This window comes from Sinocyclocheilus rhinocerous, unplaced genomic scaffold (genome assembly GCF_001515625.1).
Source record: "Sinocyclocheilus rhinocerous isolate Xijiao unplaced genomic scaffold, SAMN03320098_v1.1 scaffold400, whole genome shotgun sequence".
NCBI classification, from domain to species: Eukaryota; Metazoa; Chordata; class Actinopteri; order Cypriniformes; family Cyprinidae; genus Sinocyclocheilus; species Sinocyclocheilus rhinocerous.
Window position 1 is genome coordinate 566,190 of NW_015666595.1, and position 16,850 is coordinate 583,039.

Sequence of the window (16,850 nt, forward strand, 5' to 3'; positions counted from 1 at the left end):
TATGCTTATTTTTATGTTCCTAGTTTGACATTAATGACACGGAAACGCACCAGAACCATGTCAAAGTAGAATTCAAAGAGGATCCAGTTTTCAAACGCCCTGTTTCATACAACACAACAGCAGTGCACATTCCTACTGATATCTACGAGGGCTGTGAGTACACACACACACACACACACACACACACACACATCTTTGCATGTGTTCTTTTTTTTACGACTTTGCATGGTAGCTAAAATATCAATTTATAAAATCAATATTTCAGTGACGGCTCGGCTTTATTGCTCTGTGTCAGGTGTGGACAGCCAGAGGCTTGTGGAAAAACTGCAGACTAAATTTAGAGAGCAGCCCAGCTCAAACACAGCACGCCTGGCCCCTGAGTGACCCCACAACCCCCCAGTATCCTCCAGCAAGAGAATAGCTCTCACTCTCTGTCTCTTGATTTAAAAGGTTATTGGTTATGAGTGTTTTGAGGTTACTACCAGTGGTGAGAAAATTACTGTAGATTATGAGTAGCCTGTAGCTTGAGTAGATCCAAGATGTTTGTTTCTTCATCGCAGCAAATTTGGAGAAATTTAGCATTACATCACTGTAACGTTGTTTGTAGATCGGGAAGAAGGAGGCGGGAACCGGCGAACACTTAAACAAAACTTTAATCAAATAAACAAACACAAAACGAAAGTAAGTAACAGCCCCTCGCGGATGACTGCCGCACACAAAACACAAAATAAGATCCAGGCCTGGTCCTCTCTCGTCCGACACTGTCGTCACTCCTCCCTTTTATCCTTCCGGAGCTCCTCCGTGAGACTCGAGACCGGTGAGTGGTGCAGATGTCGCTCATTATCAATTACTCCACCGGCCTCGCTCCGTTCCCACGGCTCTCGGCCCCGCACCCACTTGTCACAATCACTTGTTCACCAGTGGATCTCCTGCAGTGAATGGGTGCCGTCAGAATGAGAGTCCAAACTCAGTTAACATCTTGTGAAGTGAAAAGCTGCGTGTTTGTAAGATATAAAATCCATCAACACTTTAAACTGTCTCTTCTGGCCAAAATACAAGTCCATGATAACGCTTCCTCCAGTGAAAAAAAACATTCCATGTTGTCCTCTCACAAAATCCACCAACATTTTTGTTTTGGACTGTTTTTGCTTGTAAACCGTGCTTGATCTGTGCATATTTCTCTCCTGATTGAGACAAGACGACATTTTCACGGGAGAAAGCATTATTATGAATAGAGGACTTTTATTTTAATTATAGATTTGTTTCTTATAAACACACAGCTTTTCACTTCACAAGATGTTAACTAATGGACTGGAGTCATGTGGATTACTTGTTGATTATTGTGATGTTTTTAGCTGTTTGGGCTCTCATTCTGACGGCACCCATTCACTGCAGGGGATCCGCTGGTGAGCAAGTGACGTAAAGATAAATTTCTCCAAATCTGTTCCGAGAGACAAACTCATCTACATCTTGGAGTCAATTTTCACCAAATTTTCATTCTTGCGTTACGTTTTGCTCTGTAGCCCCGCCCTCAATAATCTGATTGGTCCCTCATAGCTGTATATTTAACATCACATGCATATGTTGGCTGTGATTTTGTAACAAGTTGGTCAAATCGGCTAGTGCTTTTGAGACGCGGTGTATCATTCTCTCTGTGTTGGCAGAAATCTGATCTCCTCAGCGATGGGCTCACTGTGGGCCTTGAAATTTGTGTGAGTGTTTCACAGGCAAATGAGTTTGATGTGATATTTGTGTTCTAGATGAGGACTGAAGCAGCCGTATTTATCATATGACTCATCTCTCTCTGTCCCGCTGTCTCTCTTTATCTACTTTTACTCATTTCAAATTACTCTTAGTACCTTTTGTTTTCCGCCTGATTCTCTTTGTCCGGCAGCATTGCTTAGTGCTACTCAGTGACAGCCATTGGGTGAAGCTTTTGGCCAGTATTTGTTTGCATCTTATTAAGACATGAATCTGTGCTTTTTGCCTCAACGCAGTGTGTCATCTGTCATCACAATCTCAAGATGGACATAGACATGCTCAGAGAGTGTGTGTGTGAGAGTGTTTATGTGAGACGGACTGAGCACAATGACGTGTCTGTCACATGGATCCCTCTGGCTGTGCTCGTAGTGTTCGGATTGTTTTTTCTGTTTGCCCTGATTCATTTAAACCAATGAAAGTTTGCCTGTCGTCAAAAATCGTATGCCACACACTCTCTCACTTTCTCTCTCACTCTCATTGAAATTATTTTAATTTGTCATAATCAGACCATCAGAAAAAAAAAACACAGTTCGCAGCAGCTCCTAAAGAAAGTTTGTTTTACTGTTATTGCAGTTTCACATAAAAAATGCTATGGCAATGATGGTATGATGTGGTGATTATTATTAACCAATAATTATTTGTGTCAGTGAGTGTAATAATTACTATTAAACCTATTACTGTTTAATATATTTAATGCTTTTTTATATGAACTACTATTTATTAATAAAAAAATATTATTCATATTTATGTTTAGGAAATATATAATCTCCACCACATGGGAGATATATGTCTATCAGTAAAAAGTCATGAAGACATGAAGACAAGTTGTGATTTTGTTCCTAATGTATTATTTTTGGTCTCATAATGTGATGATGATGATGAATATTCCACAAATGTGTCACCACATGGAGTTATGCAGAAAAAAAAAAGCTGTAAAAAGACGTGCCACAAGTTTTCTTTTTTATTTCATTTATGCACGTCACTTAGATGATTCATGTATTTTGATTTATAGCATGTATTAGGTCTCATCTCTTAATAGAATTTTATTTCCTTTTTTTTTTTTCCACCACACACTTGGTATTTGGCGATTGTTCATTTTGGACCCTAAGTACCGTTGTACACTTCCAGTTTCTTTTTGTAATGGGACTTTGATCTTGAGCTGTTTGCCCTGATTCATTTAAACCAATGAAAGTTTGCCTGTCGTCAAAAATCGTATGCCACACACTCTCTCACTTTCTCTCTCACTCTCATTGAATAGAGCTATAAATTATTTTAATTTGTCATAATCAGACCATCAGAAAAAAAAAACACAGTTTGCAGCAGCTCCTAAAGAAAGTTTGTTTTACTGTTATTGCAGTTTCACATAAAAAATGCTATGGCAATGATGGTATGATGTGGTGATTATTATTAACCAATAATTATTTGTGTCAGTGAGTGTAATAATTACTATTAAACCTATTACTGTTTAATATATTTAATGCTTTTTTATATGAACTGCTATTTATTAATAAAAAAATATTATTCATATTTATGTTTAGGAAATATATAATCTCCACCACATGGGAGATATATGTCTATCAGTAAAAAGTCATGAAGGCATGAAGACAAGTTGTGATTTTGTTCCTAATGTATTATTTTTGGTCTCATAATGTGATGATGATGATGAATATTCCACAAATGTGTCACCACATGGAGTTATGCAGAAAAAAAAAAGCTGTAAAAAGACGTGCCACAAGTTTTCTTTTTTATTTCATTTATGCACGTCACTTAGATGATTCATGTATTTTGATTTATAGCATGTATTAGGTCTCATCTCTTAATAGAATTTTATTTCCTTTTTTTTTTTTCCACCACACACTTGGTATTTGGCGATTGTTCATTTTGGACCCTAAGTACCGTTGTACACTTCCAGTTTCTTTTTGTAATGGGACTTTGATCTTGAGGGAAGTTATTTGTGCTAATTTTCTAGACAGAAGCTAATAGAGGTATGACCGAGAGAGAGAGAGAGAGAGAGATCTGGTTGTATGGGTGTTAGCTAATGAGGATGTGTGTGGTGTCTAACCCTGCAGACTGACAGCCTGATGGATGAACAACAGGAAGGGGTGTGAAACCACGTCTAATCTGACTGAAAACTCACACACACACGCGCACACAGAAGAACAGCTACATTCTCATTCACTAATGCACTTCCTTTAGGATCAGTAAATTGTGATGCCTTCATGGACTAGTCTCCTATATGCGACAGCCTTAACTTTCACTGTTGACCTCTGACCTCCAGAGTCTTTATGTAAAGAGATGACGTGTATAGTAAGTGTGTGTATGTATGTATGTGTGTGTGTGTGTGTGTGTGTGTGTGTGTGTGCAGGAGTGATATCCTCTCGATGATACAAGCTTTCATGATTCTGCACTGATCCTGCAATTTAGCACTCACACCGCCACGGCAACCGTTTCCACGACACCACTATAAAGATTATTGTGTTTGCAGAGCTGTTTCCTGCTTCAGTGTGAGAGAGTTTGGTCCTAGTTGATGGCTTGCCATATTTATTTATTTATTTATTTATGTGCATTTTAGTTAACTAGGTACAATTATTGTGTAACAGGTGTTGTCTCTGTATTTTATTTTTTGATCATGTGATCATGTACATGCATATTTATTTATTTATTTATTTATTGTGATTTTTGTGTGTAAATTAATCTAGTTAACTAGGCCAAATTATTGTGTAGCAGGTTTTGGTACTGTATTTCATTTAATGATCATGTATATAAAGATTTTAATTTATTGGCTAACATTGAGGTTGTTGAAAAAATAAGTAAATTCCAGCAATTTCCAGCAAAAGTTTTATGAATTTATAGTCTGGAGTTGTCTGTATAATTATAATACATTAATAATTTCTAGGTATCATTTGCATATTTTCTATATAAAGAAAAACTTGTAAATTATGTAAAGATTGTATAACAAGTAATATTTTTTAAATATAAATAATAAATTAAATAATAATAATAATAATAATAATAATACTTGTAATACAATTAATAAATAATAATGTATGCACTATTAAATTCAAATTAAAAAGTAAAATTAAGAAAGTAAAATTCTAAATGTAAGTAAAGAAAGTAAAATTCTAAATTTAAGTAAATATAACATGTAAATATACATTTATTTAAATAAATTTAAATTCATCAAAAAAATGGGCCACTGAAGGTATTGGCAGGGCAACTAGAAATATGGGACAGCCTTGCTGTTGAGCACCTGTGTGTGTGTGTGTGTGTGTGTGTGTGTGTGTGTGTGTGTGTGTGAAAGGCGCTGTTCCTTTACTCGCTATAAGTGTCCTAACATGGCATGGCAATTTCTAGCGACAAGTGATTTGTAATTTGTCTGTCCACACTGAAAGTGAAAATGCGGAGCGGCACTACACAGTTTAACGCAATCAGAAGATGTTGAATTTATGTGCAATTTTGAGGAACAGGATTTTGGAGCGCTGAGATTTCGCCATGGCTTGCTAAAATGACTGGTTAGGACAAAAACTCAGATTTAAATGGGCGATCGCTGTTAGGTTACAAACTGTTTATGATTAACTCTCTTGAGCATACTTTTTCCCAATAATGGTTTATAAACTTTTTCCATACATATTGTTTACTATAGCCAACGAATTAGTATATCAGGAAGGACTGGAAGGAAGTGGTAGAAATAGAGAAAGATGAGATGTGCCATTGGGCTGCTGATGGACCCTCTTAAGATGATCGATAGGGTCTGGTCTGCTTTTGAGTGACGGAGAAAGCCTGTATTGATTACACACCTAGAGTGGGAGGAGTCGTGATGGAAAGAGGAAGTGGGTAGCATTGGTGGGGTGGTGAAAGACGTCCCTCAAACACCGGCTCCTTTCAAAATGAGGCTGTCAAAGTGGTAATGATTCTAATAATAATTTAGTATCATCATAATGCTTAAACTAAACCCACAGAAGAAAGAGATATCAAAGGCTTTTTTGGGAATGAGTCATGTGGCATCATGGGGAATGATGTCATATCTTTGCCAGGGCTCATTTTAAAATGTTATCATCACTCTCACTTACAGCAGACATAGTGTCCATTTACGACCCAATTTTCCTGTTATTCCATTAGAACTGCATTAGCTAATAGTTCACTTTGTTGTTTCCTCTACCGCAGCTTCTCCTTCAAGTGGTTTATCACTTTGAGTTCAGCATAACATGATGGGATCTGAAGTTTTGAGAGCCAGAGTATTGATTTATTCCTGATTTGGGGTTCATCTGAGTGTTCGTTAGAACAAAGCTCTCAGAAAACATGTCAGCTTGAGTTAACTGCTTTACGTCGAGAATGGGATTTATTCTTTATATTTACGTGTTTGTAACAGCCACTATAATCCTGAATGAGCTAAACTGGACTGCGGCTCTAGATGAAGTCTTCAAGAAGAACTGGGAGAATGACCCGTCCCTCCTCTGGCAGGTGTTTGGCAGTGCAACTGGCCTGGCTCGATACTTCCCAGGTAAAGCACTGGAATGAATAGGAACTCCGTGTTATCAAGAAGTTTCATTATTTACAGAAATTTACCATAACACAGAGACTACGGAAAGCACACGGACACTATATATGCAGCCATTGCAGGACATTGTTCCTGTCCCAAATGCGTTTCATCTGATGGTGGGACGTGAAGGTGGCATTTGGAACAAGGGCTGTAGACTAATGAGATAAGGGTGAACACAATAAACAGGGCAGGAAATCAAAACTGAAAAGCAAAAACAAGTGCACAGAACACAGACAACCTCATGTTAGTAAAAGGGAAGTCATGAGTGCTATATGACTATTAAATGACATCAGATTTCCAATGATATAATTTATTGAAATTATAAATGTAATGCAAGTCATGATATTTTTAGATGATTCACCTCTTAGCTGTTGTTTCATTTTTTTCCCTTTAGAATCAAGATAATATTACACTTATTTGAATTACATTGTATTAAATTGATATTTAATATTATTATTATTATTATAATTAAATATTAAGTAAAATTAAATATTTAGTATTAAATACTGTGATTATTTATTTAATTGTTTGCTTGTTTGTTCTTATTTTGTTCATATATAACAGACCTATAAAACCTATGTCTACTTGCATTAAAGAGCCACTTGATACTTGAAAATGTTTTATCTACTTTATTAGAAGTGATAGTAGAAGGTTGAACAGTAATGAACAGTGACTTTAATCACCTCTTAGCTGTTTTTTTTAATTTTTCTAACAGTATCAAAATAATATTCAGTTGATTTAAAATTATTATTATTTGAATTAATATTAAATACTAAACCTATATTTTAAATAAAATGTTATATTTTGTATTGAATTATTTTTTTGTTTATTTTTCATTCATTCTTATTTTGTTCATGTAACATAGGCGCATAAAACCTATTTCTACTCACAATGACTGGTACTTGAAAATGTTTTATCTTCTTCATTAGAAGTGATTGTAGAAGGTTGGGAAGATAATAATCGTAATAAACCCAATATCCCATTATCCCATGTGCTCTAGCTTCCCCTTGGGTTGACACAAGGAGCACACCAAATAAGATTGACCTGTATGATGTACGCCGAAGGCCCTGGTGAGCAAACCTGTGATGCTGGAGTTTATATGTGTCTGCTTGTGAGAGAGATAGCAAGTGTTGTTTTTTCTTCATTTTCTCTCAGTTGTTATGCCTGATGTTTTTTCTTGCGTGTGTGTGTCTGTGTGTTTGCAGGTATATCCAAGGTGCAGCTTCACCTAAAGACATGTTGATCCTGGTGGATGCGTGAGTGAAGTCTCTATGATTCACTTTTATAGTTCATACACTCACTGACACAAACCCACCGAGCTGTTCAAGTTACCGGAGTCTTTCTTGCAACTGATCCTGTTTCGATTTTGCACTTTGCACTGCATTTTGCAATTGGTTGATCAGCAGAATGTCATTTTTCATTGCATGTGACACATTCCACACTGTCTACTTAAAGAGCTCATGCTAGTTCTGCATTAGTTCTGAGACATTTATCAACATCAGAGAGAGAGAGAGACGCTGATTAAAGACGGACACAGCGTGGCAATGAGCCAATGAGAGGTGAGAGTAATAAACATTACATTGGAAATCTTTGACAGGCAGTTAAATAAGCTTGTTTTAAGCAATTTATGAATATTAAACAGTGCAAGCAAAAAAAAGCACCTTTTTGTTCTGATGATGTGCCTTAAACTGTTATACCCCACTTATTTGTCATTAAATATTTGAAGAAGCACATTATAGTCATGCTTGGCATTTAATAATGTAGATGTAACTGAAAAGTCAGTTACAGATATGACCCAGAAATATACAAAAGCCATCAAAAACATCATTAATGTGTCATTATGTGGTATATTTGATCATATTTAAGGGGCGTCTCTTGGTTACAAGTGTAATTAGCCTTGTTGTATTAGAAGATTTGGCCTTGAAGAGTTGATTCTATTATTGCTCAGCCGTAATGATGATGGTGTTGTGCTGTCTGGGCATTGAGCCCATTAGTGTAGATCAGCTTTAGCCAATCAAGGTAGTTTAGCTTCGTGACTAAACACTAAAGCCCACACACCTCCCGCTGGAATCACAGAGTGATTAATAACCCATAAAAATATGATCCAGCATGTCAGTTCTGGAGCCATTAAAAGCCTAAATGGGGGTTAGTCTTTTCTATATGTGCTGTTTTGAATTTTTGTTTCCCCTCAGCTTTTTTCCACCTATAGTTTTTTGAGCTATCAGCTCTTTGGGCTATTCATAGCTAAAGGTGTCTCTCTTTTGGATTGATTTATTGATTGATTTTGATTGATTATCTATCTATCTATCTATCTATCTATCTATCTATCTACTTACCTACCTACCTACCTACCTACCTATCTACCTACCTACCTACCTAGTTTTTTTCAGCTCTGTTTTTTCCCTTCAGTTCTTTGGGGGGTCCATAAATTGTCACTCTCTTTTTAATCATTTTATTTCATTAAGCTGTTTTCAGTTAGATGTTTGTCTTTAGGATTTAAAAAAATTTTTTTTATTAAGGTAAAGTTTTTAATAAATTTAATAAATAAAAATGTCTAAAAATAATAAATAAGCCTAGTAACTAATAAAAACCCTGTGAATGGTAGTGATTATATAGTAACAAACATGTTCAAACTATGTTCTAACTATGCTATTCTCCATAGGAGTGGAAGTGTGTCAGGTCTGACACTGAAGCTCATTCGCACTTCCGTCAGTGAGATGCTGGAGACTCTCTCCGATGATGATTTCGTCAACATCGTCTCTGTGAGTATACAGGAGATATGTGTGTTGCTGAGAGTGTTTAAATGATAAACTCCTCCGACGCTCCTCAAAAAAAATCTGGATTCCTGCTGAGTAGGAATAGAAAATTGGAGGGAAACAGAGGCAGGGAGCCTCCAAGCATCCATAACGTCATAGCTCATTTTTTTTGCATTTTCAGTTAGGCACCGCTGAGGCGGCAGGCCAAAGAATTATTGATGTTTCCCATCATCCTCTGCTTCAGACGCTGTGCAATTAATTTATGAAATGCATCATTTATTTCATTTTGTTCGTGAGACTACTGACAGGAATAAAAATAACAAACTCTATATTCTGCTTTTAAGTGAGTTGTTTTGTATATTTTCAATTATTAACTTTCTTCCTCCATATCTTTAATAGCTTTACGCTTGTATTTTATGGCCTGACTCCAGCTGTGTGACGTTAGCGTGGCATTAATGAAATTAGCCAGCAGTGCTCTAAGTGTATTGCTGGCACTGAGCCATGGGACTTACATAGAGGACCCGAACAAAGCCTTGAATCTAAATGATGCAAAGTGATTTCATATAACAGTGCTTGCGTGTATGCAAGCTGCACCTCACAGTTTTACATAGATTTTTACAAATAACTTACCAACTAACTACAATGCTTTTATATGATTTCAGTTCAACAATTCGGCCAAGTCGGTCGCCTGTTTTGAAAACCTGGTCCAAGCAAATGTCCGCAATAAAAAGATTCTGAAGGAGGCGGTACAGAAGATCACAGCGAATGGCACCACTGACTATAAAATTGGCTTCAAGGAGGCTTTTAACCAGCTCTCCTCAGTAAGTATATATAATGTAGCAAATTATGGGACCATAATATGACTTTTTTTTTTATACAAATATAATATTTACCGTCCTACACAACATAGATATATACACAACATAGAATTTTTTGGTCTTAATATACAAGTAAATTGCAAGTATAAAATATATTGCGTATTGTGTGTGTGTGTGTGTGTGTGCATATTTTCACACCACTGTATATATATATATATATATTGAGATGATACAGAATCTCTGCCAGATAGCCAGTCTAACCTTTGTTTAAATGCAAGTTTTTAGTTTATTGCGCCATCTTGTGGACTGTGCTACTCATAGGTTGCTCAGCAAAACTTCAGTGTATTTAAGATTTAGTATCAGCAGCAGTGATTTTTAAAGCTAGTGGCATCACAGTGATTTATTGTATTTCTTCCTTTCATAGATGAATGTTACAAGAGCAAACTGTAACAAGATTATCATGCTATTCACTGACGGAGGAGAGGACAGAGCTTCAGAGATCTTTGAAGAGTACAACCCTGACAAGAATGTGAGGAACCACATACACACACACACACACACACACTCTCTCTCTCTGGTAGTCCATCGTGTCCGATGATGACTTCTCCTATTGTTTGCGGGTTCTTTGATGACTATATAGTCCGATGCGAGAAGCACTCTCTCTTTAACAGACAGGGCATGTAAAAATTCTCCTGGTCTTGGCGGGGAGGGGAAGGAACAAGCATGGCCTGCTTTCTCTTCAGCCTTTTAGACAGGCGAGACTCAGTTCTCTTGTTCTCATAACGTTTGTACTCCATTCTGGTAAAGTTGCTGCCAAACTGCGATTCATGGCATTAGCTTCCCAGGATGTGGGCTGTGTCCCACACTTCTTAAGGAGGGCTTTTAGTTGGTCTTTCAGCCGATTTGTTTGACCTCCTGCAGAACGGTGGCTGAGATGTAACTGACCATACAGTACCTTACATGGAAGGCGATTTGGTGGCATTCTGATAACATGACCAAGCCATCTCAGTTGGTGAAGCATTATGGTTGGTTCTAGACTACAGCAGTTACTTAGTAAAGAATTTAATGTCTTTAGGTTTTGAGCATAGATAATCCATGTTTCGCGCACAGACACATTTCTATAAATCAAGACACGCCATAGACTTCTACTGTCTTTATGTACAGCTAATAATAAATGCTAAACACTATCATTAACAGAAAATTTGTATTGCTTTTTTAACATTGATATACACGCTACCTTTCAAAAGTTTGGGGTCATCTTTAGAAGAAAATAATACTTTTAATTCAGAATGGATGTATTAAATTGATCAAAAGTGAAAAACATTTATAATGTTACAAAAGATTTCTATTCAAATAAATACTTTCTGTTCTATTCAAAATTCTTGAAAAACAATGTATCACACTTACCACAAAAATAGTATGCATTATTATATAAGCATTATTATATAAGCAGCACAAGAAATATTGCTTTAGCACCAAATCAGCATATTAGAATGATTTCTGAAGGAGCTTGTGACACTGAAGACTGGAGTAATGACTACTAAAAATTCAGCTTTGCCATCACAGGAATAAATTACATGTTTGAAATTGTAATAATATTTCACAATATTACTGTTTTGCTGTGGTTTTGTTTAAAAAATGCAGCCTTGGTGAGCAGTGAGAAATCTCTTAAAAAATTATTATATATCATTTTTACAGATAAGGATGTCCAAATGGCTTTTTTTTGTCCAGAAAGTATAGCTAATATTAACATACATACACATAATTTTCCAATATAGTCATGTCAATATCCTTTGTTTCTCTCTTTTCTGTCAGGTTCGAATCTTCACCTTTTCTGTGGGCCTGCATAACTATGATAAGACACCAATTCAATGGATGGCTTGCAATAATAAAGGTAAAACACTGAAATTGAATGCTAAGAAATTTGAGAGACTTATGTATGTGATATATGATCATGTATTAAGATGTTAATGTTTCCTTGCAGGTTATTATTATGAGATCCCCTCTATTGGAGCCATCAGGATCAACACCCAGGTAAATGACTGAATGATGTGAATTCTGTCCAGCATATATGATAGTAACCGGCATCCTTTACATGCAGGAGTACCTGGATGTGTTGGGTAGGCCCATGGTGAAAGAAGACAAGAAAGCAAAAAATGTGCAATGGACCAACATTTACGTGGACGCTCTAGTACGTCAAATGTTCTATATATAGTAGATTTGTTAAATTAGGCTGATTCTGAAGTATTGAATAGCTGTTGTGTTTGTATTTGTGTTGCAGGAATTGGGTCTTGTGATTACAGGCACTCTGCCAGTGTTCAATAAGACCAGCACCAGGAAGAGTCAAGACAAGAATAAGGTGGAGTCTGAGAACAGTGAATTGATGTCTTGTGAATCAGATGAACTGAAGTGGAACCCGATCTGTTTTAATGTCCTTGTTATCAATTGCAGAACCAGAGCCAGTTGATTTTAGGGGTGATGGCCATAGACGTGTCTCTGGGTGACATCAAGAGACTGACTCCACATTACACTGTAAGGCGTGAGAGCGTGTGGGTGCATTCTGCACTTTTTAATTTACAAATGATAGTTTGCAACATTGAAGAACTTGCATAAGCATTGCATTGACCTGTAGCAGCTGGGTCATGTTACCAGTGCTACTACATTCCTTGTGTTTAGTAAATCTTGTTTTTTTTTGTTTTTTGTTTTCAATGTCAAATAAATTTAAAGGTCATATTATGTTAAACCATTTTCCTGATTCTTTTGAAATAAAAGTTTAATATTAAATATAGACAGACATACTATAACATACATACTCAATGAAAGCAAGGAAAACTTTTTTTATCTGATTTTGACCTTTTTTTTTTTCTTTTTTTTTTTTGAGTTCACATGGTTAATGTCCTAAATTTACAGATTTGATTAGTTTGAATTTTATACACATTTTATGTAATAAAGTTTTATTGTTTTTATGTTTTTCACAGTCCTAAAACTTTGTATATTTTAAGGATGCACTGATATTTACATCTTGGTTGATACTTATAAGCCAATAATTATCACATTTTTAAATGAACGAAATAAATGTTTTATTATTATTATTATTATTTCAATAAAACTAAAATAATAAATAATAAAATACTAACTAATACTAATACTAAAATGCTAACTAATACTAAGGCTAAAACCAGTTGTTATAAATGCTACAAGTGAATTTAGGCATCAAAACATAATAACGTACAATATTATAATATAATATTATAATATTAATATTCATTTTGAGATTTGCTTAAAATTATATTTAGCAGTGTTAATATCCAGTATCAACTGATACCAAAAATTTGTGTAATTCTCTAAACATAATTCAGTAAAAAAAATTCTACTGATTTCTTTTTCTTTCTTTCTTTCTTTCATTCGTTCTTTCTTTCTTTCTTTCTTTCTTTCTGCCATCATCAATATTTAAGTATAGATTGGAAAACAGGAAGAGAAAGCACTATATTTTATATTTAATACCTATTTTAATAGTTTTACTTGAACTAGGCTTCAGTATTTCTTAAGAATGGGATTTTTTTTTCTGTCTGTGGATACTGAGCAGCAAAAATTAATCATCCAAGCTTAAACTTACGATGAACTACTTGTGCCAGCCTGGTGGGAGTGTTTATAAACATTTCACATGCAAAAAGGTTAGCCAATAATAAGAAACATCATTTACATGTAGCAGTTTTAAAGGTACAGTAGCAAAAACACCCTATCAAATGTTACAGAATAATTATCACTCTTGTCTTTTGTTGTATAAAGCTCGGACCAAATGGATATTACTTCGCCATCGACCCCAACGGCTACGTGCTGCTTCATCCCAACCTTCAACCAAAGGTACGACTCTCACTCGTGCCATCACTGTATGTTTCTTTCTCTTATACTAGAAGTAGTTGCCCATAGCCATGTGTATGATCAGTTATGCATGGCTGAAGAACCTTCAGTACAGGTTATGATGAAATAACACAGGCCACCCACATCTACAGAGGTCATCTGTCCTTTTGTAATAAATATCATTTGTGCAGTCCAAACACAATCGTTCTGTTTAGTTCACAGATGAAACGGCAAAGAGAGCATTTATTCAAAACACATGCATGACAATTAGTAAATGTTTAGTCAGTGATCCATGGGATTAGTGAACACTTTGTGTGGAACAAAGTAGATATGCTGAGAAACAGTTCTTCAAGGAAAAAGTGACTCATTGGTAAATATTTCCGCACACAAATATGGTGTCCAGTATTGATTTATGGTATTACTTTGAAAGTTGTTGTTGTTTGCCTGCAGGATCTCAAGCCTCAGGAACCCATGACATTGGACTTCTTGGATGCAGAACTAGAGGATGAAGAGAAAGTGGAGGTGAGAGCAAACTTCTATGATGTTCTTTCTCATCTTGAACACACACACACACAAATAAATAAATAAACTGTATACTATAACATACATATAGTATGAAAGCAAGGAAAACGTTTTGTCTGATTTTGGCTTTTTTTGTTTTAGTTCACATGCTTAATGTCCTAAATTTACAGATTTGATTCGTTTTTTGAGTTTCATACACATTTTATATAATAAAGTTTTATTGTTTTACACTTTTTAAAGTCCTAAAACTTTGTATATTTTAAGCATGCACTGGAATTTTAATTGTATCAATAAAACTAAAATACTAAATAATAAAATAAAAATACTAACTAATACTAATATAAAATTCTAACTAATACTAATGCTAATATACTAACTAATACTACCAGTACTACCAGAATTTTCATTTTTTGGTGAACTATCCCAAGCTCAAAAATATATAATCAGCGTTCAGATTCGAGCTCTCTTGTATTAAAATGAATACAGGCTGGTGTGATTTGATTTTTTTTACTTTACTTGTGCTCTGTTGTACAGATGTTCAAGTCATAACAAAGTGATTATTGAAGCATCAACAAACGGCAAAGTTGATTCTCAGTCCTGTGTGATTTCATAATATGTAGGCTATAAAAATATCATTTTCTCACTTCACAACCCAAATTACTCGTTTTCTCGCTTGAGAGTGACTAAGAGGATATTAGATTACACTGGTACGTGAAAGCTGTCTCTTCTTTTAGTTGAAAGTGACACTATTTGCTTTAGAAGATCCAGTAACGTACTGTATTTACAGTAATGGTACATCAGTGACACATCTGTCTGTCTGACTTCTGTCTGTCTGTAGATCAGAAGAAGTATGATAGATGGTCAGAAGGATCAAAAGAGATTCCAAACACTTTTGAAGTCTCAAGATGAGGTAATCATGCATGCTTTAAACCGGAAGTGCTTCTCAGCTGATTTTGCTTCAGAACCCAGTTTATTATTATTTTTTTTTTTTTTGTTAGAGGTCAAATGGAAACAACATAAAAATTATTTACATTTTAAAAAATTGTACAAAAGCAAACGAAAATAGCCTTTAAATGTTAAAATGTATTCATTGTATTTTATTATTAGTTTCTAAATACCTCTGGTAAAATTTAACTGCAAAATGTTTTATCTTAGCCATATTAATATATCATATGTTTCTTTTGACAAATGACAGATGAAATTACATTAAAATGGTGCAGAGTTGGATTAGCCAAACAGCAACAACAACAAAAAATTCTGCTCTCTTTTAAATGTTTTTGGGTTGCAACCCACCGGTTGAGAACCACAGGGCTATGCAATACTAGTTATTCAGAAGTAAAACAGAGATCAATAGTTCATTAAACCACTAAGTGTTATTTTATTCTTATTGCAGCACTACATAGACAGAGGCATCAGAACCTACACTTGGGGTCCAGTCCATGACACAGACTACAGGTCTGAGAAACCGTTTTGTTTTGTTTTTGTCTTATGTCTTGTTTTGTTGTCTTTTTTGTTTTGTTTTGTTTTATGATTTTCTTTGCTTTTGTCTTGTTTTTATTTATTTATTTTTTGATTTGCTTTGGGTTTGTCTCGTCTTGTTTTGTTTTTGTTACGTGTTTTTATGTTGTGAAGGTGTGTTTGTCGTACAAGTGAACATATGAATGTTTTTTTTTTACATTGCCGCCAGGGGGCACTGTTCAAAGTCACGTTGAAGAGTGTTCAACAGAAATTTGACATTATACTTCTTCCATAAGGACACAGATGATCAAAATAGAGTAATTTACTTTTACACTTACATTTGAGTTGGAATCTGTAAATTGCAACCTACATGGACAAAAAGCTACAAAACTCCAATTTTAATTTCACAGGATGTTAATTTCTCAATTTGTATAATGTCAGGAAGTCTACTGCTCTTCATCCTCATTTATTTCTTGTGTCTTCTGTCTAGTCTTGCTTTAGTTCTACCTGATTACAGTGTCAGCTACATCAAGGCCACTATACTAGACACCATCACTCAGGCCAAATGTAAGTACCATAACTCACATTCTCGCACCTTTATCAAAGAGATTGGAATGCCAGTTTTGCTCAGAGGCCAGAAGCCGTAGCATGAGCTCCTGGTTTTTATCCAGAGAGTCCCCTACAGCTCAACCCTACACCGTCTGTCCATTTCACATCTCTTTTTTGACACCCTCACCTCCTCCGTAGATGTAACAGCATGGTTCCTCAGTTGTGGTTTGTCTCTATGAGTGTGCGCCAGACGGTGCGACGACTCCTTTAACGGCAAAAGCATTTCACCTTGTGCATATTAGCCCAGGTTTTTCTTCCAGATGCACCTCTGTGCCCATGTTTACCCTCTCGTTCTCTCTCATGTGGCTTTTGGGAGAGGAAAGTGAATCTCAAATGCCCCTCCCCTCAGGAGAGCCCTCACAGTTCCTGTACAATATTCTTATTCAAAGCTTCTGGGGTTGAATAAAATATTGTGAAATTCCTCATGTTCTTTCCTATATCTTGCCTTCCCCAAACCCTTTTCATTCTCTCTCTCTCTCTCTCTCTCTCTCTCTCTCTCTCTCTCTCTCTCTCTCTCTGTTTCTC

At 35.6% G+C, this 16,850-nt stretch overlaps 1 protein-coding gene across 3 annotated transcripts in view; it reads left to right on the forward strand.

The window, feature by feature from the left end:
- The window catches only part of LOC107732991 (voltage-dependent calcium channel subunit alpha-2/delta-1-like), a 77,249-nt gene that overhangs the window by 43,793 nt on the left and 16,606 nt on the right, over positions 1–16,850 (forward strand). For all 3 annotated transcript variants that reach the window (XM_016544479.1, XM_016544480.1, XM_016544481.1), the window contains exons 6-22: positions 24–153; positions 6,131–6,262; positions 7,302–7,371; positions 7,507–7,557; positions 8,964–9,063; positions 9,720–9,878; positions 10,300–10,404; positions 11,691–11,769; positions 11,860–11,909; positions 11,977–12,066; positions 12,157–12,234; positions 12,327–12,407; positions 13,665–13,739; positions 14,187–14,258; positions 15,097–15,168; positions 15,652–15,713; positions 16,207–16,283. In XM_016544479.1, coding sequence (XP_016399965.1) covers positions 24–153; positions 6,131–6,262; positions 7,302–7,371; positions 7,507–7,557; positions 8,964–9,063; positions 9,720–9,878; positions 10,300–10,404; positions 11,691–11,769; positions 11,860–11,909; positions 11,977–12,066; positions 12,157–12,234; positions 12,327–12,407; positions 13,665–13,739; positions 14,187–14,258; positions 15,097–15,168; positions 15,652–15,713; positions 16,207–16,283 — 1,483 coding nt within the window. The remainder of the gene's footprint in view (positions 1–23; positions 154–6,130; positions 6,263–7,301; positions 7,372–7,506; positions 7,558–8,963; positions 9,064–9,719; positions 9,879–10,299; positions 10,405–11,690; positions 11,770–11,859; positions 11,910–11,976; positions 12,067–12,156; positions 12,235–12,326; positions 12,408–13,664; positions 13,740–14,186; positions 14,259–15,096; positions 15,169–15,651; positions 15,714–16,206; positions 16,284–16,850) is intronic.